The sequence below is a fragment of the Catharus ustulatus genome, chromosome 6 (assembly GCF_009819885.2).
Source record: "Catharus ustulatus isolate bCatUst1 chromosome 6, bCatUst1.pri.v2, whole genome shotgun sequence".
Classification (NCBI taxonomy): domain Eukaryota; kingdom Metazoa; phylum Chordata; class Aves; order Passeriformes; family Turdidae; genus Catharus; species Catharus ustulatus.
The window spans coordinates 12,072,385-12,095,548 of record NC_046226.1 but is presented as its reverse complement, the minus strand read 5'-3'; the positions used below and the strand labels follow the sequence as shown (position 1 = coordinate 12,095,548).

The following is a 23,164-nucleotide window of genomic DNA, read 5'->3' as shown; positions in this document are numbered from 1 at the left end:
AGAAGCTCCAAAAAGTATTTAAAGGGTAGTAAAAAGTTCATCTCGTACCTATCACTTTGATAATGTGTTAGTAGATGAGCTTTTACTAAATTTTAATTCATTTATTAAAAAGGGCTAGAATGCTTTCTTCTTTCTTTTTCTTTCTCAACAACATACACAAAAGCAATATCCCCCAAAGCAGACTTGCACTAGGACATGAGATGGAAAACTTATAAGACCCATCTCCTTTTGCTTAAAGCAGAGATGTGCTGGAGAAACTGGTACAGTATGACAACATTTTAAACACAGAGGAGACAAGATTTATCTGGCTGGTATACAATATAAAACAAAAATCGAACACCAATGTTACAGTGCTATATTGAAACAAACCACATTAATTAGATGCTTTGAAGTCAAGCCTATATTTTCTTCAGCTTTTTCATGAATTATTGATCCACTTTCCTCATTAAATGGAATGGCAGGCTCTTGCAGTAAATGGACAAGTGGCTACAACATTTATATAATCAAATATGCTCTGCATCTGGCAATAAAACATGTTTGTGTGTAAAACATGCTTTCTGAATTGACATCCCTGCAAAATAGATTTACTAGAACAACCACATTCCTGTTCTTTTGTTTCTAAAGCACAGCTTGCCTTGCATCATCATGCAATCCAGTATTCTACTCTGATCATATTAAGCAAAATATTTTCCAAGAGCCTGTACTGTGCATTGTGCAACAGAACATTTCTTCTCTATAATGAGATGTAAATAAACTGTCTCACTTACCTTATTTTCTCCATTTCTGCTGCAGAGGCCTACAAGAAATCAAATAATAGGAGCAAGTGAATGAAAGAAAACATTCACTCTGCAGATTTATGCATAGTTAAGGCTTTCCCAGTGCTTCTCGACAAGTGGCTACAAAGCGCCGGCGAGCGAGCCCCGCATCCGCATTAGCCGAGGATGGGCGCGGGCTGAAGCGGGCAAGGAAGCCGAGCGCGGTGCGAGCCCGGCAAGCCCACGAGCCATGGGCACCACAATGACTCAGTTGTGGCGCTGAGGCACAGAACGGGGAGGGGAAAAAAAAAAAGAAGAAGAAAAAAAAAGGCGAAAAGCAAGCAGCAGCAAGTAACAGGTTAGTGAGCCCGCCGGGGTTCCCAGGGAAAGTTGGATTGCGGAGCTGCCCTGTGAGCGGTGGGCATGGCAGGGGCTGGGCTGCCGGGGATTGACAGTGACTGCATCACACGTGAATTCCGAGCGCGATCCATCCTCCCCAGCCGGCAGATGGAGGGACACGAGCTCGCCTCCTCGGTGCGAGTTGCGAGCAACCCAATTACTTTCCTCAAGTAATTCGCTGCCTGCCTTGGCAAGCGGCATCGCCGTGCGTGGAGGTGCCCGGTTAACCCCTGGGCTGCCGCTGCCCCGCCGGGCTCCGCTCGCCTCCTGCCTCCCTGGGCTCTGCCATCCTCACACACCCACCCGGCACAGCCTTCAGCCACCGCCGGGCTCCTCACCCCATGCATGCTGTACATTCATTCCCACTGATCTATAGCGCTGGACTCATTCATTTCTCCGGAATAACTTATTCCAAAGCATAGCCTTGTTAACTCCTTGATTTCTGTTTTTAATCATTATCTTGCTCTGTTCCTAAATAGCTGCTCCCATTTCATTTTAGCACAGCACTGGCACAGAAGCTCATCAATTCTCCCAGTCCCGCTTTATTGTAACTAAGGAATGAACACTCGGAGCAATCCTGCAATCTCCTGAGCCAAAAAAAATCCCAGCATCACAGAATCTCTTATTTATACTGAAAGCCTTGGCCATCAATCATGACCACTTTAAACCTTATTGATTAATGGCTAACAATCATATTTGAGCATGAAATAAATTAAAGATTAAAAATAGAGAAATGTAAATTTAATCAGTTAACCAGCAGGAAATTTGTCAAACTGCCTAATGAAACATCCCAAATGACAAATTGTTGGTTCTTCATTGGGTCACTTGTCTTCTCTTTTTCTCATTTACTTTTGATTTTCACGTTAGAGAACTTGTCAGTCAGGCTGGTGTTTGCATAGTAATTTCTGATGACAAACATTAAGGATTTTAGCCATTCACCATGACTTGGTAGGCAGGAAGCCAGCTGCAGGAAAAGCCCTCCTGTTTCTCAGTAACATATGTTATACATGTTTACGTGGTCCTTGCTATGTAAGCAGCTATTACATACGTGCTGTGTTGGAACCACAAGGTTGTGTGTGGAACCTTGAGATTAAAAATGTAACCTGAGGATCCATAATTGCTTTCTCTAATTTGTGTTTATCCATTGAATCCTGTGTATTCTGCAATACACAGGAAATAGATTCAACGTTGCTGATCAGAAAATGAACCACAGGGACTTTCTCCCTGGGCCTTAGAAGCTACTGTGGCAAGCCCGTGGGTCTGCCAGTTTGGCTCTCCAGACATTAACTCTCCAACACTGCCCTACTCATCATGTTCCTTTAATTTTTGGGGACATGACATAGTTCTTTTGCAGGGTTACTCACTATTTCTCTGCCTTGAACTCTTGGAGTCACTGTGAAGACAGGGTACTTAGAATACCTGATTTCAGAGCTTCCGTTATGGCAATATCTGCAGATATAAAGGGTAGATATCTGGCCTTGCTTTTGCCTAGTGCTTTGAATAATGCTGCACTCATGGGGTCAGTGTGGGGGTTGCTTTGTGTGATTAAATCAAAGTATTGAGAAGAGGAGCTGTAGACTGATGTTTTGGTGATACTCATCTGTGAATGCAAGTGAGTCATTGGCTGCCAATCCTGACAGGAAATTAGTAGGGAGAAAAAAGCACAGCAAATGCCTAACACCAATTCAAACCAGAAAAGTAAACCAAGCTGCAATTACTTTTTTTTTTTTTCCTGGTAGGGCTGGTTTTTTTACCTCCTCAGAGCAAAAGCCCTTTGTTCCATGTAATATGGCCAATTTTCCTTTGGACCATTGGGGATGTTCTACTTTGCCTTTCCCTGATGGGCTGTGCAGTAAAGAGATGGCTCCTCTCTGATGTGGAAGCTGTGGGTTCAGATCAATCCTCCTCGAGGAGGATGCTCTGCCCCAGGTCAGGGGCCTCTCTGGGCTGCAGCACTGCAATGCTCTTTATGTCTTTTGATGGGGATGCACTTCCAGTAAATAAATAGGAGCACAGGACAGGACTAGAGCCTGTATGTTCTTCTGCAGATTGACCTAGCTTCAGCTAGGGAGTCAAATAGATACAAGAAATGGCAAAAACAAAGACAGGGGCATCTGTAGAAACATAGCTTCCATCCCAAGCAGTTTATTTTCTCAGATAGCTGTGTCCCTTAGAAAGGTCAGTTTTTACCCTTGTTTTTTTTTTTCCCCCTTTTTCTTCTCCTTCTTCCATTTCTTTTTTTTCTCAATTTTTTTTTTTTCTCCCCCCCTTCCCCCGTCCCCAAGTACCTCAGCAACTCAAAGCTATTTTAAAAGTCAGTGGTATTCTGAAACAGCTCTGTAATCACAAGGTGACATTTTTACAAGGCAAAATTGCTGTTCCTAGCCAGATCCCTGCCATTGATTTAGCCTGTAGAAGTTTAGAGGTTGCATCATCCTCCCACTGCTGTCTATGAAGGCTCCTATCTGAAATATCTTACTGAATTGATTTAAAAATATATTCTAACAGCTCTGAATTGGCCACTTTAAGGACAAATCTTGACCTAAAAGTCTTATGGGACCTTTTTCAAAGCAGATAGACCAAAGTAAATGTTGGTGCAAGAATGTCCTTAATGGTAAGTCATCCATAAATTTTTGCTTGCTAATGTGTTGATTCATTTCAAGTAATTCTTGATGCCAAAATTGAGCAGTGATTGAAGCGGCGTGATTTTTTAAAATTAAATATTTTAAATTAAGATCAGTAATTACCTTTAATTATAAAAATATCAGATGTGATTTATTTACATGGGTTTTTAGAAACAGTATCAATGCAGTATGACTGAAGAATTTATTTAATTGGCCTAAAAATAACAATTTTTGCTTTTAATAAAAAGTTTGGGCTGAGTAACTCAATAGGCTACATTTCTATATATAGTCTCTTTACTTAAAATACTGAGACAGGTTTGAAGATTTTAATTTTTACAGACATACTTGGTGTGGTGACTCTGCCTGGAAGCACTTTTGGGCAATGCCTAATAATATTGAGAGAAATCTGATTTTTTCCCAAGTGTTTGAAGGAAGCAAGTGTGATACACCCAACAACTACCAAGATTCACCTTTTTTGGAAGTGTTAAACATGTAAAACATTTAAAAGATATTAAAAAAAGAAATCAGTTACCTTTTCTTTCTTTTCTTATAATATAATCCCCCACCCCTCACTTATTATAGATTGCAAGTTGACTCTCTTTGATATTCTTTGAGAGCAAAGTCATTTGCTGGCCTGAATGAAAGCATGGATGCTGTTAATGGAAACCCCAGGAAATTTTACTGTGCTTTTTTCCCTCTTTAGAATATCATTGTGGCCTTTCAGACAGCACGACAACCTCTGGGTTGTTTTCAAGTTAGCAGAGTGAACAAAGGATACTGTGATCCCCAAATGTTTTATCTTTCCATGTTTCATTAATGAGTCAAACAAGCTCAAGACAATGGCAGAATATTCTTAGTCATTGACAGACATAAAGCTTAGCATAGTGATCTAGTTATTTGGGTTTTTTATATAATCAGTGTCTACAGTATTGATTATTGAACCTAAACATAGTTTTAATGAAAAATTCATGCTGATGGTCTATCATTCTATTCAGTTCACACTGTGTTTATGTTTTGTTTACTCTGTGATCCCTTTTAGAGGGATAAGCAATCATGAGATTTCAGATCTTTCAGATGTCTGGGGAAATTTCCTTCCTCTGGGATCTTAAGGTTGATTTTCATCCTTCTGCATCTGCCCAATGTACATGTGAAAAAGGAGAAGTACCCTGGAGGTGAATTTTTTATTTTACTTATTATCTTTTGTTTTCTTGGAAAGAGCTGTTTCATTCTGGAGGGAAGGACTGGACCCAGAGTCTGGCTCAGTGCTCACCAAATCTTCCCACTGAGTTCAGTGACTTTGGAGTCTCATGTTGGCTTGTTGCTATCAAAGGTACAAGAAAATAAAGAGTAGCGGGAAGTTGCTTCCCCTCATTTATTCTTACTGTTTACTCAGACTTGTTTATTATTGTGGGGGTTACTTTTATTTCTTTGTTGAGGAAAGCTGTAAATGAGAGCTTATTCACAACTAAAGTTGTCTGGACTCCTGGCACATTTGTAAATTGCCACATGTTTTCAATCCAGCTTTGACATTCTTTTGTGCTTGCTGTTGTACTAAAGTTTTATTGATAGAAACCACTGTGGTCCTTTTCCCTTTCTTTTCCTACAGAGCACAAGAGTTAAAGATTTGATTTAATAAAAATTACAGACTACATAACTTGATAGGATCAATCTTTAATTAGATGTTAATCAATTTTTAGAGATTTCTTTTATTGGCTTTAAAGTACCACTCAGGCAATGCCTGAAGAAAGACTAAAATTTAATCTATAGAAAATTTAAAAGAGCCAGAAAGAAGTGTCCATTAGCATCTGATTGCATTGAATGTATCTGATAGATGTTTATGAAAGAAGTATCACCTTTCTGTTAAACTCCTGCTGAAATTTTCGTGGAGATACACAGAAAATTGAGTCCAAGTGTCCACAGTTGCCACTGTAATAGATATTTAGCTCGGAGAGCATGTGCTCCCTCCACACCATGGGCAATAGAACACCTCCACCATGCTCATCTGAAGATAGCTCACGTATAAAAGGTGAAGAGGTTTAACACTGAGGGAAGAAGGCAGAAGCTGCCAAGAATAACAGCCTTCATCCTTTCCGTACCATGGAACTTTTTGGAGCCACTGAAATGAAAAACATTTTCTCTTGGGAAGAGGAACATCACACATGTTAGAAAGAGTGGGAGAGTCCATTTAGCTGTGGTGAGTTTTCACATTGGACACAAGGAAAAGCATTTGTCAACCAGTTCAGACTTACCAACTACAGGCAAGTCATAATAGATCTTTCAACACCACCAGGAGTAGCATTGCACTTTCCCAGCATTCCCTCCCTGTCTGGGACCAGCTTCTGATGTTTCTTAGGGTGAAAGAAGAAATCCTCCACAGCAACATTTAGTTACAAATGAAAACTCAGGTGTTAGGGACTAATTGCAAACAGCAAAAATATGGTATAAATGGACCTAACTCAGTAAACAAAAAGATAAATTGTCTTTTTTAATTCTTAGAGCAGATGATGAAGTTCAGAACTCAGAATTTTTACACTGCACCAGAACACCAGTAGTCTGTCATGCAATGTCCATAAGGCAGCTGGGATCCATCTTGAAACAGTTTGATTTGGTTGTACTCTGTTTTTCTACTAAATTGGTTGAAATCAGGGGGTGATTTTAACCATGTTAAATTTTGTATAACCAGTTCACTCTTTGATCTTGTACCAATTTTATGTTTAAAGCTTATTACTCCCACCCTGTTTTTACATTCCTATGCACATTTATGAAGAGATGTTTTATCTGAGAAGGAAAACAAGATGTGATTCTCTGACTGCTGGCAGAAGATTGTACTCCTTTCCCTCAGTCATTTCAGTATTCCTTCTCTGGATCTGTTCCAAATTACCTTAAATCTGATTTGAAAATGGGTGATCCGAATAAGCATCATGTACAAAGCACCTTGGCAGCACCTTGTGTGATATATGTATGCTTCAGTGACTCTAAGGAAAATATATTGGCAGTGCATTTTAGGCTCGTCTCAGATTTCTTGTGGTTCTCTCACTGGAGGCTCACAGCTGTTTTACAGTCTAACAACACACCTGGATCTCTGTTTCTCTACTGCTGCCAAATGATGACCTTCACAAAATAAAGTCTTGATATGGATATGCTGTGTTAAAATTCCATTATTTTGCTAATAAATAAACCAGTACTTGTATGAGCTTCCTAATAGTTGTCAATACCTCAAAATGCCTTTATTATTTAGGCAAACTTGCTTATTGGTTCAAAGTCACTAACAAATACTTGGAACAAAATGTGTCCAAAATCTTTGAAAGTTCCAATAATCCCTTTCCAACATGACAGACTTCCATTTTAACATTTACATATGCTTTTCATTCAGATTAATCATCTTGAATTACTCTCCATTTTATAAGTTTTAGACAGTAATTCTCAACTGAGCAGTTTATGAGCTACTTTGTGCGAATCTAGATAGATCATGACTTGTTCCCTGAGTATGAAATTGCTTCTCTTAACAAAAAGTTACTTTTGCAAAAACTGTCGTGTTTTATGCCACCTTTCTTCATCCTCGATTGCTCAGCTTGCTTGACCATGAAGTCTTCGCTTCACTTCATGTGACATTTTCTCTCACCACTTAGGATATATTTGTACCATTGCACACAGAGAAAAGCTTTGCTTCTGAGCTTGCCTATTCATGTGTCAATTGAGCAGGATTTTGGGCTGGGGATTACTGCAGGATTCCTGACATCAGCAGAGCGAATAGTAGTAATAGTAGTTTGAATCTGCCTTAATTATGATAGTTTCTGTTAAATCTTCCTCATCCTTCCTCAGATATCTTCCAATTATTCCCTGTTCACTATCATTCATACTGAAAGATGAGGCAGAGAATCTCTTTAGTAACTTGACAACATCTAAGTTATTCTGAACTTCTGTCTGACCTTCAACATACACTAGATCTTCTTTTTTTTTGTTTTATTTTTCTGTCTGTATGGTTGAAGACATTTTCAGCACTAGTGTTCTAAAAATCATTAGCAAAGTCTGTTCTCACTGAATTTTTGGCTGAAACAGACTGGGGAACAATCATAACAGAAATAGGATAAAAAGAAATATTGAGAATTTATCTCACAACAGGCATTTAAATTCTCCATGACATATCCTGCATGTGTGAACATGTATCAAATAACAACATATTAAATTGAAACTGTAACCTGCAGGCTTCTCTTTTGCATGGTTGGGAAAACATGGCATTCTCAAGCTGTTTTATTTCCTAATATTTTAGAACCTTTGCTTTGCTTCCTTAGTTTCTTTTACACTCTGTAGAGTCTCAAAGCCACATTCCCAACAGGGGTAAATTAGCAGAGTTCCACTGAAGTGAAGTCTTGCTGATTTGTATCACTAGAGGTTCTGCTTTTAAATGGCTGTTTCAATGAGTCAAGCTGATTTCTGTCATACTCAGTACCCCCAAGTAGCATGAACACTGCAGTTTCTCTCAAAAAATGATCCAAAAAACCCTACACTTCTTCTCCATGTCACTGGGCAAACCATCCAGTGAAACCCGAACAAAGACCTTTGAAAAGAGGGGCCTTCCTGCCTTAAAATGATAGTTTGGACTCCATTTAAATGACTCATTATATTTTTTGCTCAAACAGGTTATTTGAACCTGTGCATGTAACTACCGTGATTAAATGCTTGTTTTTTATGGAAACAGTCCTGGTAGTCATCAGTAGAGATGAGGATCCATAGTGCTAGGAGCTGTACAAACTCTTCAAATCAAAAGGAAATGTTGCCAGATGACCTGACCAACTAAAATAGGGACAGATATGTGCAGTATTTTTGTTTCCTTCATGGTGCAGCAACACAGCAGTACTTGTGACAATGGATTGATGAACTGTTTTTTCAGAGTTGTTCATCTTCCTACGATGCTGTAACATTACAAAAGGTTAAAATAGCGAGGTGAAGCCACACTGCTTGCCCAACCAATCCTCTGCACATTTCAGCTCCATCCAGTGTGACCCCACCAGCGACAGTGCAGCTGTAAATACTGTAAGTGAGACTGAGAGACAGAGGAAAATGCAATCTAGTTGACTGAATGGACTCTCTGTCTCCTAAACTGATACATAACACTACTAACTGCACATTGCCAGTACACATGTGGCTGGCTGTGATACAGACTGTGGTAGCTGTGAATGATATTAAAGCATGATATTAAAGCATTTAGCTACAGCAGTTGTCCTTTTAAAAGCTCCTGTTTGTCAATAGATAATAAAAAGTGGTATCTGATACCATCAGGAATAACTGCAATATCCTGGTGCACTGACTGCTGCCTGGGCAGGTATGGATTTGTACTGGGTGAGACCAAGGTTTGGGTTATCATGGCCCAGGATGGCCCATGAGATTCTAACATGGGTGCTCCTATGAACCTGTGTTTGCACCTTTGTATCTCTGCATGTGTCCCTACATAGTGAGGATGCTTTGCTCTTGAATGTTAGGATGGGAAGTGGGAGAGAGAGATGAGAGGGCAAGCAGAACTGCAAAATTCATACATCCTACACTTGTAGAACTCTGTTTGTTACAAAACATGCATTTTATGCTCTAACTGCATCCATACCTTTCTAGATTATAAAAGTAAAATTATATGGGGACCTGTTAAACAAAACTTCACCTTTAATTCTTTTTGTGGTCCCTAGTTCTGTGTCCTGTGTCCAGAACCACCCCGAAAGGAAAGGTTCAGAGAAAGGCAACCAGAATCCTGAGACAGCCAAAAAACTTCCTAGCAAAACCAAGATTTCTATGAATAAAGCTATTTGTTTTCAAACAGGGTAAAGAAGGCAGTAAAGAGAATGGAAATTACCATTTTTCGTGTTCAGTATGGATTAAATAGGAAATAATGGATTCAAAGTGAAGATAAAAAATGTAAAGAAAGTGATAGAGGTATTATTTTAATCACAGAGATAGATATGACCCGAGGAGATTTCCCATAATAGCTGTGGCATGTTCCATAAAGATTGGAAGGATTTCCATACAACTTCCCTTTCTTGGGGCAGGAGGACAGACCAGACACCTTTCATGGTCTTCCTGACTCTTCTGAGCCCATGAACAAAGGACAATATAAATCAGTGAAAATGTTTCTTGCAACAAACAGAATTTTCTCTCTGCTTTACTGCCTTCAGCATGAGTCAGTTCCCAAGGCACCACTGCTTCCCTGGGACCTGTACAGTGGACGCTTGAGCAGGTCTCCTAAAAGTAGGACATTTGTGCTCATGACTTTTGTCACTTGTCAACTTGTCTATGGACAGGGAAAAGTAAACTAAACAAGGTGCACCAGTATACCCAGGCAATGTCACAGATATTTCTTTCAAAAGAAAGGCAAACTTCAAAGCTTTCATTTCTCCTGTCACAACACTGGTGGAAAACAGTATCTGTTTAATGATTTGCCTTATTTTTCATCCTAATTCCAACCAACAGGAGTGGGGCTTCAAAGTCATTCCAGTGGTGCTACATCTATTTCTGGAACAACAGTAATTCCAGGGAATAAAAAGTCATGGCCTGTGATAGATAATTTGGATTTTTGCCTATAATTGTTTGAGAGAACTTAAGCAATAAAAGAATGAGGTCAGAGAATAATGCTAAGGAGATCTTTGATCTTCCTCCTTCAAACCAGTCTCTTCACCAAAGGAACAGGAGTTTCACAAAAGATTAAAAAAATCTTCCCGAACCCAGACTAGAAGGGAACTAGGATGTTACTCCAATGAAATGGACTTGTTCAAGTCACAGCTTTGACTTAAGTGCCAGGAAAGAATAAATGTGGGGAAGCAAAGAGGAGATCATATTCCTAGAAGTGCTGTTGGTTGATGCTGTTTTTCTTTTTATGCCAATGCAAAACCTGCCTTGTACATTTGAGCCCTTACATTTGAGTTTTCTTAGGGTACATGCAGATTATGCATCTGTAAAACAAGCCTATCTCAGTCTTTGTTAAATTGTAGTGTTTTCTGCTGTCCACAGGGAGGTCAAGAGATAAAGAGGGATCATCATAATTTTACTGATATATATCTATATAACACATGAATGCATTTATATGGATAACTCACTTAGATCCTTAAGATGATGAATATTAATTACCATGAAATTAATCTGCTAGGTAAAATAGGGCTGAGAGAAGTTCTGTTTTAAAGAAAGCTTGAGTTCCTTAAGGGAGTCCCAAGGCTAGGCAGTGATATTAAAAGGCAGAAGAGACTTGAACTTCATTCTCCCCTGTTTTTAACTGGTTTCTTCATCTGTCTCTGTACTACTTTCTAGGTAGGGTATGAAAGTAAGAAAAGCTCCTTTTGCCAGTTTCCCTCTGCACTCCTGCATGAGCCAGCCAGGTTCTCTCTCCAATATTGTCTAGGAATATTTCCTAATCTGCAGTGACTTTCTTTTCTGCAAAGTCCCAATATAACTGGTGTGTGTCAGCATTGCTGAGATCCACTGGTGTCATTGAAATAATTTGAAGTATAATATTAGGTGATTTTATGCTGGACTTGAATGGTGTCTTAATTGCTACAGGGTCATCAGAGGTCTTTTTATTTTCACTGCACTGTGCATTAACATTCTTCTCAGGGTTTCTTTTCTGGGAGTTTAAAGAAGTCTGTTCTTACTCCTACACAAAACGTGGAATTGCCAGGCTTTACTGTGGAGACATTAAATCAGACTCTGGAGATTCCTTTGTCGAAAAGGAAGCTGTATTGTTAAAATTACATCTGGCTTTTGCACGTGTCACATTTCACAGGAGCATTGAGCCTGTATTATCTAGTGGCTTTGCTGCAGTCTTTCTTCACACAGTGCTATTTTTAGATTTTCATACTGCTGGAATTCAATAGTCTAGTTGTCAAGGCGAGCAGGAGAAGATAGTTAAGGTTGAATTTGTCAATGATTCAGCCATGTTCGTTGCTACTATCACTATATTATCTTGCCATAGTGGGGGACAAATACCACATTTAGGACATGTAATTGCTTAGAACTGTCAGGCTTTAGATTGAAATTATAAAGTGCTTAAATATAATTACAATCCAGGTTTGAATCATTACAGAGTAAGCAGAAGATTATCAGAAGACTCTGGGGGAAGCTATAGTTTTTCTGAAAGGAATGACAGTCACCCACACTGTGACTTCAGCTAACATTTTACCCTTTGTCCATTTTACCCTCTCTCCTCCCACTTTTGTCCCTGTGGGCACTTGCTTTCATTTACTCTTACAGATACCTGAAGGAGAAAAAAGTTTGGCCATGGTGTTAAATGAGGACAGTGAAGGATCAGATCAGACATTATTCTGTCCTGGTGCATGGCAAGAAATGAAGGCATTTGCAGTTAAATAGGATCAGGATTAAAATCCATAAAAAGGCTGGCTCCAGTCACCTACAGATTGGAGTTTAATATTGTGATGTTACACTGAATAACTGAAAAGTCAAGAATGAGAAAATAGCCATTATTCTTCATAGGTGAATACCTTTGTAGCATATACCTATTTAAACCATATTAAAGGCAGTGATCCAGTAGAGCATAAAACCGATAGAGAGCTCTGATCACAAGTGTTATTTCATTGAAAATAGCATGCTCTTGTGCTTAGCAGAGCTCCTGGGTCATAAAGAATACAGAATTTTAAAGATCACCAAATTATAGACCTGAGTGATTTCTTAGATCCTTACTATGCCCTCTCAGTCACTGCAATAAAATGATTTAGCAGATAGGGGCTATTTCCTTTAATTTAGTTACAATTAGGAGAGGGAGTCAGTGTAAGAACAGGGTGGCACCCCTACCTCTGACTGCACAAATTCTGAGATGTTAGGTGCCAGGGAGACCAATGCCCTTGTGCTGCTGTGGCTGTAACCTGGGAGGTGCCAGAGGTGCAGGTGGTAAAGGAGGTGATTTGAGGTGGCTCAGGGTGCAGATTGGCTGCCTGTAAAGCAATGGATGTGGTAGGGCTGGGGATGGCCAAATGCTCCCTCTGAACTGCCTTAAATGAGCTCAGCTCTTCCTGTCCTGGCAAAAACTTGTCAGCACACTGAAAACAAGTTTCTAGATATCAGACATCCAAGGTATTATTGATTTAAAAAGGATTTAAGGGTGCCATGTTATAGATACAAGATAAATAGCTACTTGGAGAAATCCAAGGACTCTTAAATTTTCCTGTTGTACAAACTTCCATTTAAATAATATTTTTTAAACAATAAGCCATAAACTTCAGTTGTTTGAGTGCTGTCTGGCAGGAAAACCTGATTATTGCCAGTTTGCTCTTTGCAGTGTGAAAGATTTGCAGGACGAAACAGCAGTCTCCTAGCAACCACAGATCCTCTAAAAATCTTCTCTTTGATAGTTCTTAAAATATGTTAATGCCACTAGATATTGCAAAATAAAACATTGGGATCCACACCTAATGAAAGGAGGAGTTTTGGTTTATATCTTCAGTCCAGAATAACAATGAACTAGTCAGAAACAGTTCTGACAGTGACTCAACCCAGTTTGGGTTGCTAACCATTTTTGTTTTGTTTAATTAGATCTGCCTTACTAAGTCCCAGTAGTGCAAATGCTTATACTAATAATTGTGTACATGAGTAGTCCCAGTGAACTTCATGTGACTATTTATGTGTTTAATTACTTGCTGGACTGAAGATTTACTGTCTGAATTTCAGTGAGCAATATTTTAAAAGACTGCTCTCTCTCTTCCCCTGGTTATCTACAGGCATCTTATTAGGAGTACATTCTCTGACAATTTTTTATACACATGCTGAGAAATAGAGAATTTAAATCTTGAAAGCAAAGTTCAAAGCTCACGCTCCTATGGGAGATTTTGATTCAGCAATTATCTTGTCCTCAGAGCATCTACAAAGTACCTCGCCCCTCCAAAGTGCAGTAAATCTTTCAGGGTGAGGCCCTGAGAGCAGGAGAGAAATAAAAAAGCAGCAAGCATGTTAATCAATTCAAATGCCTACTACGAGGGACAGCTGCAGTGGTGTGCCAACAGACATCAAAAGGGCTACACAGATGTAAGCCAGCCCAGGATGCAAGACTCTGCATTTAATGTAGAATCCCAAAGGATTTATTCATGCTGCTGCGTTGCTATTTTTAATGAATGAAGCAGGAAGAACCATAGTGCCAGGCAGAACTTATTGTAAGGGAGTGAAATTCCTATTTCTGAAAAATAAGGAGGAGAGTTCACAAATTTTATTTTTTTTTTCCCCTCAGCCATGCCTTTCTGAAGAGACAAAAGAATTAAACAAAGAACAAACTGTATGAAATAGCTTCTCGGGAATCGAGGAGTTAGCAAAAATGTATCTTTCCATATGGAGCTCAGCTATAAAGAGCACATGCATGCTAAGTCTCTGTAGGGTAGTTGAGATAGACAATGCAAAGTATTTCTCATCCATTTCTACTGATTATTGTTTAAGTGCCATAGAATCTCATTAGTTTGGTCTTTATTATGTTTGCTATAGAGGCTTCACGAAGAAGAAAAAGGCTTTTCCTTATTTCTCTTCTGGGCAGAGGACAACTGACCATTTGTGGTCAGAATACCTGCTTGGCTTATTTTAGAGTGAAAAAAGAGTTGAGAGGCAGTGTCGTGTCTGTCTCCTCCAGAGCAGCCTTGCCTGAGCTCTTGAGTGCAAGAAGGGGACTTTCCTTCTGATTAAAGCATTTCTATTTGTAGCACATTGAAAAGAGCTGCCACTACTTTCTGTGCACGTAATCAGTGAGCAAAGCTGCAGCAAAGGAGAGGGGGATTCTCCAGGTAATGAAGTTCTCTGCAACTGAGGTCTATGGCCTTCTTTTGAGTAACTGTAAACAGGTATTTCTAGATCTTCTAAATTTCTTAAACTGCTAAGAAATATTGCAGATATCTGATTGTGTCCTTGTATGGAGCTTTGACATTCAGAATCTTTTTAGAAGCTACTGCAAAGTCAAGGAAATGTCTTTCTGTGAGTTCACTGGTGTGCTCTGTCTATAGATACAGTCATTCAGATGATTACTGCAGTGGTCCAAAAGGAAAGCTTTTTACAAACTTTATTTATTTATAAGTGAAATTATAAGCAAAAAATTAAGACTGAAAACAGGCCTAAAATGTTTCTTTATTTTTATCCTACCCCTTAACTAGCAAAAAATTATGACAGAATTTCATCACTTGATGACTGTAAAATATTTTTTCTCTATTCAACAAGACTTTGTTTCTTTATGCCTGCATCACTGTTTAGCACAATAGTACAGCTTGCCCCCAAGTTTGATTTCTTGTTATAAGGCAGACAGATTATGCAAACTGTCCTCTTTTGTGACCCCATATTATTTCTGAGCCACAGACCGTATGTGAAGCAGTGCCATTGACCAAGGTCAGCCAGCCATCTATTCACATCCCAGGTGGTTGCTGTTGAGACTGAAAAAGGGACTGAAACATAAGGAGAGCCTATCAAAAGGCTACAGAGAGAAGAAGAATGGAGAGGTATCAAATAATGACAGCCTACACCTGCAAACTTGTCATGTTGCACTAAATAAATTTGTAAGAGAAGTATTATTGCTTTAAGAATTTATCTTCCAGTGCTTTGCTAGGCTAATGGTTTTCTGATGAATACCTGACAAAGAGTTGGGGAATAGAGGTTCTTGCTTTTTCCAGACTGCAGAGACATTGCAAAACTGCTCTCTTTCTCAGGAGGTCAACAGAAAGTCACTGAATACTGAGTGTTTGTACAAAAAATGCTTTTAATATGGGCCAGGGAAGGTTCTCCCTTACCAAGTGTTAATGGAAGAGACTGAGCAGAGCCACACCAAAGTGACTTCAGTCAGAGTGTCCCTGTTAATTATCTCAGAAATGCTTCTGGAAGATACAAATGGAAAAAGAGTGGGAGTAAAGAGGATTTTGCTCCACTGGCACCAGAACTGCGGTTTTGGGGGTGTGTTTTTTTAGCTGTTATTATTTCAAAGGGGCTGGACATATTTTGAGCTGTGTTATGCCCATCACTGCTATAGGAGAGTGGCAGGTTTGGGCATCAGAAAGACAAATGCATAAGGATGAACAAGAACAGTCACTTGGAAAGACTCAAGGATGTTGCACAGGCTTGGAGAAACAAACATCTAAATGGGATCCTAATAAATTAATGAACAGTGCTTTATAAATAGTGTCACTGCATGCTGGCTTTCCAGTCAAGGTTAGATGCAGACATAGTGACTTCTTTTAGGAAGTCAACTAAAAAGGGAGATTGTGATTCAAGCAGCAAAGAAACCTTGTTAGAAACCTTGATTCAATTCTTTCATCTACTTCACATTTCCTTAGGAGTAAGCTTTTTAAACCCTACTGTTGTCAAGATAAATAACTGCACTCACATGGAGGTTTAGGGTGTAAGACTCCATCTGTCCTACAATTTGCAGTTTACCAGCACTACAAATATCATTGTTTCTTCCTGTATATTTATGTCACAATCATACAGAGACAATTACAATCATAATTTTAATTCAGTTAGGAAAGCTGTATTATTACTGCATTGATTTAATGAAAAAGACAAGTATAATACAATTAATTAAGATCCAAGCAGTTAAACTCGATAAACTGAAATATATTTTGTATCTGTCAAAGGTTTTGTTTTGCATTCAAATTGATTTTTGTATCAAAGAGGGAAGATGTTGCTGTGGCTCAAGACTTCATCTAGTTTCACAAATCTTGCTTTTCACCTCATTTTTTGTGTGACAACGAGACTACTCAGGAAATGGATTTATGTCTTAGTATCTCTGTATTGATACCTGTAAAACAAAGATTGTAAACAAAGCTTCCCAATATCACAAATAGGGAGAGAGAGAAAAAGAACCAAGGACTGTGAAATCTTCAGAAGCAAAAGGAGATGGACTCAGTAAAAACAGCCCCACAGGCAATGTTCTATCTGTAAAACACTTATGTTTGACTATGGCAAGGAAATGGGGCATTAAATTTGGTATAAATTAAACCGAAGGCACATTTATTTTGGTAGTGGTCTTTGGTGTGACAATAGCCTTGTGGATACAAAGCTGCAAAATAATAGCCCTTGTCCAGAAATAAACAAAGGGAGGATATGCATCTGCCAAATGTTCTGTAGTGAATTAGAAAGAATTTTTAGGGGGAGAATCTGCCTGAGACATCAATCACGGATAGGCAGGTTGATAAACAAAAAAATGTATAAGCACCCACAATATATATAGGGCCGAATTGCCTTCTGGGTGTCCAAATTAGAAAAAGTCACAGGGAGAACTTTAGGGTAGCGAATTATCATCTCACACAGTTGTACTTTTCTTTTTCAAACAGTGAAAACACAAGAAACTCAAGTAAGAGGACCAGTGAAAGTATTATCACCAGGGTGGCAGAATACAGAATCCATTTAACCAAAAAAAAAATATATGAAGCATAAAACAAAAGGGATTGAGATAATTAACTAAAATAGGGAAGAGTTAAAAAGAACATATCTAGAAAATCTAGGAGGAAATGGAAACTATAAGGCTGAGCAGACAAAGTTTTGGTATATAATATTATGACATTTTTGAAATCATGATACCAAAGGACTTTTTTCACAAACACTATAGGAAAATGTCAGAGCCAACTAAAGAAAGCCCTTCCTATGATATCCTTTTACTAGTGGGAAAGGATCTAAATTTACAGACTGTAATTCTGCCTATTGATCTCTCGTGTGATTTTTGCTGTTTGATGCAACTGTTTCCAGAATTCCCTCCAACAGGAATACCCCTCTAGGACAGAGAATTCACTTTAACTCCAGTTTGGTATTAGTATTTTTCAGTGAGAAGATGACATCATGCTTCTCTCTCTTAAACCAAAGGGAATAGCAAGGATTTGCCTGTGAGCCTGTGCTTCAGACATCACTAGGAAAGGGCTGTTGGGATCATCCCCTCTTTAAGGCTGCAGTGAGGCCACTCTAGCATCCTGGCTATGACTACAAAGTCAAATGAACCCTCTGAAAGAAATAAGTCATGCTGCCAGGTCATTATTTCAAAAAGAAAAGCTGCTTTTTTTTCTCTTTAGAGCAATAACTGACACACACAAAATGAGCTAGTCAAGTTTTATAGGGAGAATTCATACATTTTATTACACCAGTTGGTACATTTCTGAAAAGCAAAGGGAAAAGCCATGACATCCTTGAAACTTTATTTGGGAGAAACAAAGGTTTAAACACAAAGAGTCTTAGTTATTGTTGTTGTTGTTGTTGTTGCTTTCTTTCCCCAGCTGTATCACTTGGCTCAATAGAATTTCTCTTGTTCTGCAAATATTGTCTGCTGATATTCTTACATTATGAAAACTAGAATAACTCTGCAAAAATGTTTGGCATGGATTTATATTCTTCCATATTTTGCTACCACTGTATACAGTTGTATTTAGCTTGGTGATGATCTGAACACTCTCCTCCTTCCTAGTTTTCCACCTCCATGATCTCCAGAGTTGCATTTTGGAATTCAATGTTCCTGGTATTGTAGCGTCTAAACTAAAAGTCCTATCCCTAATGGTTCACAAGAAAATGAATGAAGTGACATAGTGAGTGACTGGGGAAGAACTCATAAGTAGGAACTAACTTTCAAATTCCTGCCAGGTAGAATTTAGATTATGCCTTGTTGCCTGGGGATTTATATACCTTCAGATAAATGTCTAACTTCACTCTGATTCCTATTGATCTTTTTAGACCTTCAGGTTGTTTTGTGACAATAAGCCCCACATGCAACTTACTCTATTTAAAAATCACTTTTGATCAGTTTTGATCTTATTGCCTTTCTGTGTCATTTAAGTCTTTCATTCTTGCATTATGAAAGCAGAAAGTGGAGCACCTGACAATCATTTTTCTAACCATGGTTTTGTATATGTTTCTCCTAAACATAATGTGTTCTTTTTGCTGTCTGTTCCTAAAGGAGTCTTTTAACTTTTAGTTCATCTTTCCTAAAAGCTTTCTTTCCTATTGTTGTTGGCAAGGTGATGATCAGAATTCTTTTCTGTACTCAACCACAGTTATAGGATCAGAAAAATTACATTTTTCTCTGCATGTTTCTCTGTAGTTTTGACTACACCAGTGTTCAGCAGATCTTACTACTGGGTTTTCAGTAAGGGATTCTGTTGTTACTGTCTTTTCCCCCACATTAAATTTAGACCTCTTCTCATCAAGCAAACTTGGATTTGTCAGTTTTGAACTTTGCTTTGTGCTCTTCTTCCAGGTTTGTTAGGTGTCCCTGAAATCTTTTTTCTACTTATTTTTCTGAATAAATTTGTGCATTTTTAAGGCTTTTTCATCTGCTTTTCCTACATTATTGCTAAAGTAAGACTCAGCAGTCCCCATATTAACCTATTATTAGCCTGTAACTTTTATTAACCTTTTTGAGCAATTAGCCTTAAAATTCCTTTTTCCTAGTTTGTTTTGAATGACAAAAAAAATTTACTTCTCTCTTAACTCATTTCTGACTACATTCAGCTGGTGCACACCTCCCTGGGACCTACCAAAAGTGGCATATGTAATCTTGTATGACTTGGAGAACAGTAACTTCAAGAAGCCTTTGAGAAGGAAGAATTGGAGAATTACACACCAGTCAGCCTTGCCATGGAGCATATATTCTTTGAATCCATTTCCACACACATGAGTTTCTTCTGTCACAGGATAATTGTGTCTTTCTTCAATGGCAGCCTGGAATTTTTGTCAGTCTTTCTAAGGCTGATCTTGCTTTAGTCTGTGCACAGAGGTGAATATACCCATTTAACATTCCACCCCATTTAAATTTCAAATCCAAGGTTATGTTAGATTCTTTTCAGCTAAACAGAACTCCTTAATCCTCAGCAGACTCTGTTTTATGGTCTCCTAGTCTAAAAGTATGATCTTAGCTTCCTACACCTGGATGTATAATTTCATCATTGACTATTTAAATGTTCTTTCAGTAAGTTAGAAGTGAGATCACTCTGTCCTGATATCCTTGTTTATCATACTATGAATGTTTGCATTAACTATGAATTAATGATAAAAGGTTTTCCTTGCAACCACCAATGAAAAGGCTTAATACTCTTAGACCTGATTTTTCAGATCCTTGTAAGGTGATTTCCTTTGAAACCACTCTCTGAAGAGTAGTTAGTCTGTTTTGTATGCACTGCAAAAGTGTTTTATTGCCATAGCATAGCTCCATACATTTTTCAAAAGAAAATATAATGTCATATTAAATTAAATATCTGTAAAAGACTGCTACAGCTGTTTTTTTAAATTCATCACTCCTTCAGGGAACTCTGACCAGAGTGTGAAGCTGACACTGTCGATAGGGATGGCAACATTACAGTACAGAGTGATAACATTTTATAGAACTTTGAAAAAAACCCAGTTTAATTATTTCCTTCCAACCTGCTGTGATTATTCAAGGCTCAAACTGGGAAAACAGCTGTTACAATTATTTAGCATCATAAGCTGAGACTCGGCCTCTGTAAGGACTTTGCAATGCCTTCATTTGGGGGCATCCTTTGGTCCTTGCTGTTAAGACTGGGGACTTGACTGCAGCACATTGTGCTTCCTTCTGCAACGGGCAGCTGTGTTTTCCTTCCCATTAAAAGAGTGACAGACAATGTTAGCAGAGAGAACACAAACCAGAATCTCAAGTGGTATAGAATCAGGATTACTGGGCACTGCAAGCTTGCTTGGCTACCAGCTCATGAGTGATAGGATTCCAGAGAAACATCACCATTTTCGTCCTGGGAATCAATCCCAAAGATTCTCCCTCTCACCTCCAAGCAGTACCTGGCACATACAGCTCATCCAGTTTGGGAATACAACCCAAAGAATGAGGATGAGCGGTGACTCCAAGCACAGGTGAGCACTTTCCTGCCTGTATGTGTTTCATTGCCTGACACATCAGGGAGCACATTCCCCCACAGTGGTTGTTAGCAAGATTAGGTTCTCAAGCCCTACTGCTTTGTCTTTGACTTCATATCTCAGTAATGAGTAGTTCCACAGTGGCCATAATGCATAATACATTGATAATAACAGCACATGTATTATTAGGCTTCCTACTTACTGTATTTGTCATAATCCTTAAATCATATTTTTCCCCAAATAAATAAAACCCAGCAATAGATAATTTCAGGCTTCTATGTCAGAAGTGCACAAAAAGCTATAGCTCTTTCAGCACTTGGGTTTGTTTTTATTCCCTGAGTTCTCTTTTAATATTTTGAGAGGTAAAGCATTAATATAAAACAGTGACATGGCTGTCAGTTAACTTTTAATGTATTTTAATGGAGAGAGGTAGAAATGCATCACTGAATAAAAATAATTTATTTGAAGTACTGGAGGCCCAAGGTGAACATACAACACCCCATTGCACCAGTGGTAAATAAAAATGTAGAACTATTAAGGAGAAGCAGAGCTGTGAAAAAGGTCTGCTAGATCAGGTATTTGGGGAAATACAGATGACAACTGGAAAAGATTTTAATGATGCACCTATCATCTGTGAAGGCAATGGATGACAGTGGAAAGCAAGATAATAAAAAGCTGGATTTATTTCTCACAGTAACAAGTTCTGCTGCACTTTTGCTGAAGTTAATAGTTTACAGTTAATCCAGACACGGTAATTTAGCTGCAAAACTGCATTACAGGGGTTTGAGTGCTGTACTTGACATAGAAATGTAAGATATTTTTAACTCTGAGCTATAAAAGGAAAGTGCAAATATAGAAAGTCTGCAACTGAACTAAGTCTGAACCACAACAGCTCTGCAGGCTGCAAGTCCTGCCAGTTCTTGCTGGCAGAAAAGGCACTGACTGCTGGAAGGCTAAAGACAAACCTGAGACAAGACAGTAAAATTTGCCATGGCATGCAGTCACTCTACATAGATCAAAGTTTTCAGTGGTTGATAGTGCATTGACATTATAGATGAGCCTGCTTTAATTTATTAACAGGGATAGGTTGCCTGGGGAGTTTGGAGGGTTACCATCCCTGGAGGTGTTCAAGAGATATCTGGGTGTGGTGCTGGGTGGTGTGGTTGAGGGGTTCAGGGGTTACAGGGGCAGTGGTAGGTTAATGGTTGGGTTGGATGATCTTAGAGGTCTCTTCAAACTTTGATGATTCCATGGATTTATGATTCTGTTTTATTTTTGTTGCATCCACCCCAACTGGAATTATGCAAGTACAAAAGAATAATTTCTTTAGGGAGAGAAATTTGGATGGCACACAGAGGGGTTAATATGTTCATAGATTTAGATGCCTTAAAAAGACCAAGGAAGACAGCACAGCAGATTTGCTTTTTCACATCCAACACCTTTGTGGGAAAATCCTGTTATACTCATTGCCCAAGGCATTTCACTAGAAAACACATTAGTGCCATTACAAAAGTTTACAGACTCGATGCCCTAATCTGGAAGAAAAATAATGAGGTAATGTGATAATAGGGTGTAAGTAACTTTGAAAATAACCAAATTACAGGTCTGGAGCTAAAAGCTATCAACTGCAATAAAGAAACTTTCTTTTCAACAAACTGAAGCAGTTGAGGAGCTCATAATTCCCTAGTTACCCTAGAGGGACATATCCATGTTTTTGTAAAATTCTGTTATGACTAGGAGGTTAATAAGCTATGCTAAGTGTGAAATAATAAAAAGGTATTAGTGACACAACTCAGTGTTAATCTATGTGCTCTGGTGAAAAAAAACCAAAAAACCAGGCATTTGTGGAACCAGGTAATTCCTGTGGTGAATGTGTGTTTAATTTGGTTGACCCAGGAATGACACATGCAAAACTGCCCACTGAAAAACGACTGCTCACTTTAAATAATTGTAGGAAATGGAGGAATGAAAAAGACATGTTCATGTCTTGAAGTATTGGGGCAGTAAGCACAAGATTCGTTTGTCCCTCAGTGCCTCAAGAGGGACTCAGGCACCTTTACCTTGCTGCCCAGGCTGCCCTCAGTGTCCATTGACTCTCCTGGGCTGGAAGGGACTCAGCAGGGTCATCCAGCCCCCAGCAGGCTCATCCAGTCCCCAGCAGGGCCATCCAGTCCCCAGCAGGGGCATCGAGTCCCCAGCAGGCTCATCCAGTCCCCAGCAGGGGCATCGAGGGCAGCTCCTGGCCCTGGCCAGGACCCCCCAAAGAGCACACCCTGTGTCCGAGGGCATTGTCCAGGCACTCTGATGGGCTTGGTGCTGTGTCCACTTCCATGGGGAGCCTCTTTCAATTCTTAGTTATTTTCCCTCAGATATAAAGATTATATGATATTCTAACACTCATCATAATGTAATTATGTATTTAATTATCTACTTAATTATCTATTCCAGGAAAAGATCCCATGTTTTCAGTTGCAGGCTACATCTTAAGGGTTTTTAACCAAAACCAAAGCAAGGCATAAACACTTCAGAACAGCAAGAACAGAAACACTCCTAAATATCATAGATTTGATAAGT

The 23,164-nt window shown here is 38.9% G+C and overlaps 1 protein-coding gene across 6 annotated transcripts in view; it reads right to left on the bottom strand.

Moving 5' to 3' along the window:
- Positions 1-23,164, bottom strand: part of BEGAIN (brain enriched guanylate kinase associated) — a 159,685-nt gene that overhangs the window by 114,335 nt on the left and 22,186 nt on the right. For 2 of the 6 annotated variants that reach the window (XM_033062691.2, XM_033062694.2), the window contains exon 2: positions 768-796. The exons of 1 other annotated variant lie outside the window; for it this stretch is intronic. In XM_033062691.2, the coding sequence (XP_032918582.1) occupies positions 768-781 (14 nt within the window). In that variant the 5' untranslated portion in view covers positions 782-796. Of the gene's footprint in view, positions 1-767; positions 1,357-23,164 lie in introns of those variants that run through there. 3 more of the 6 variants (XM_033062690.2, XM_033062693.2, XM_033062692.2) reach the window with 3 other exon arrangements.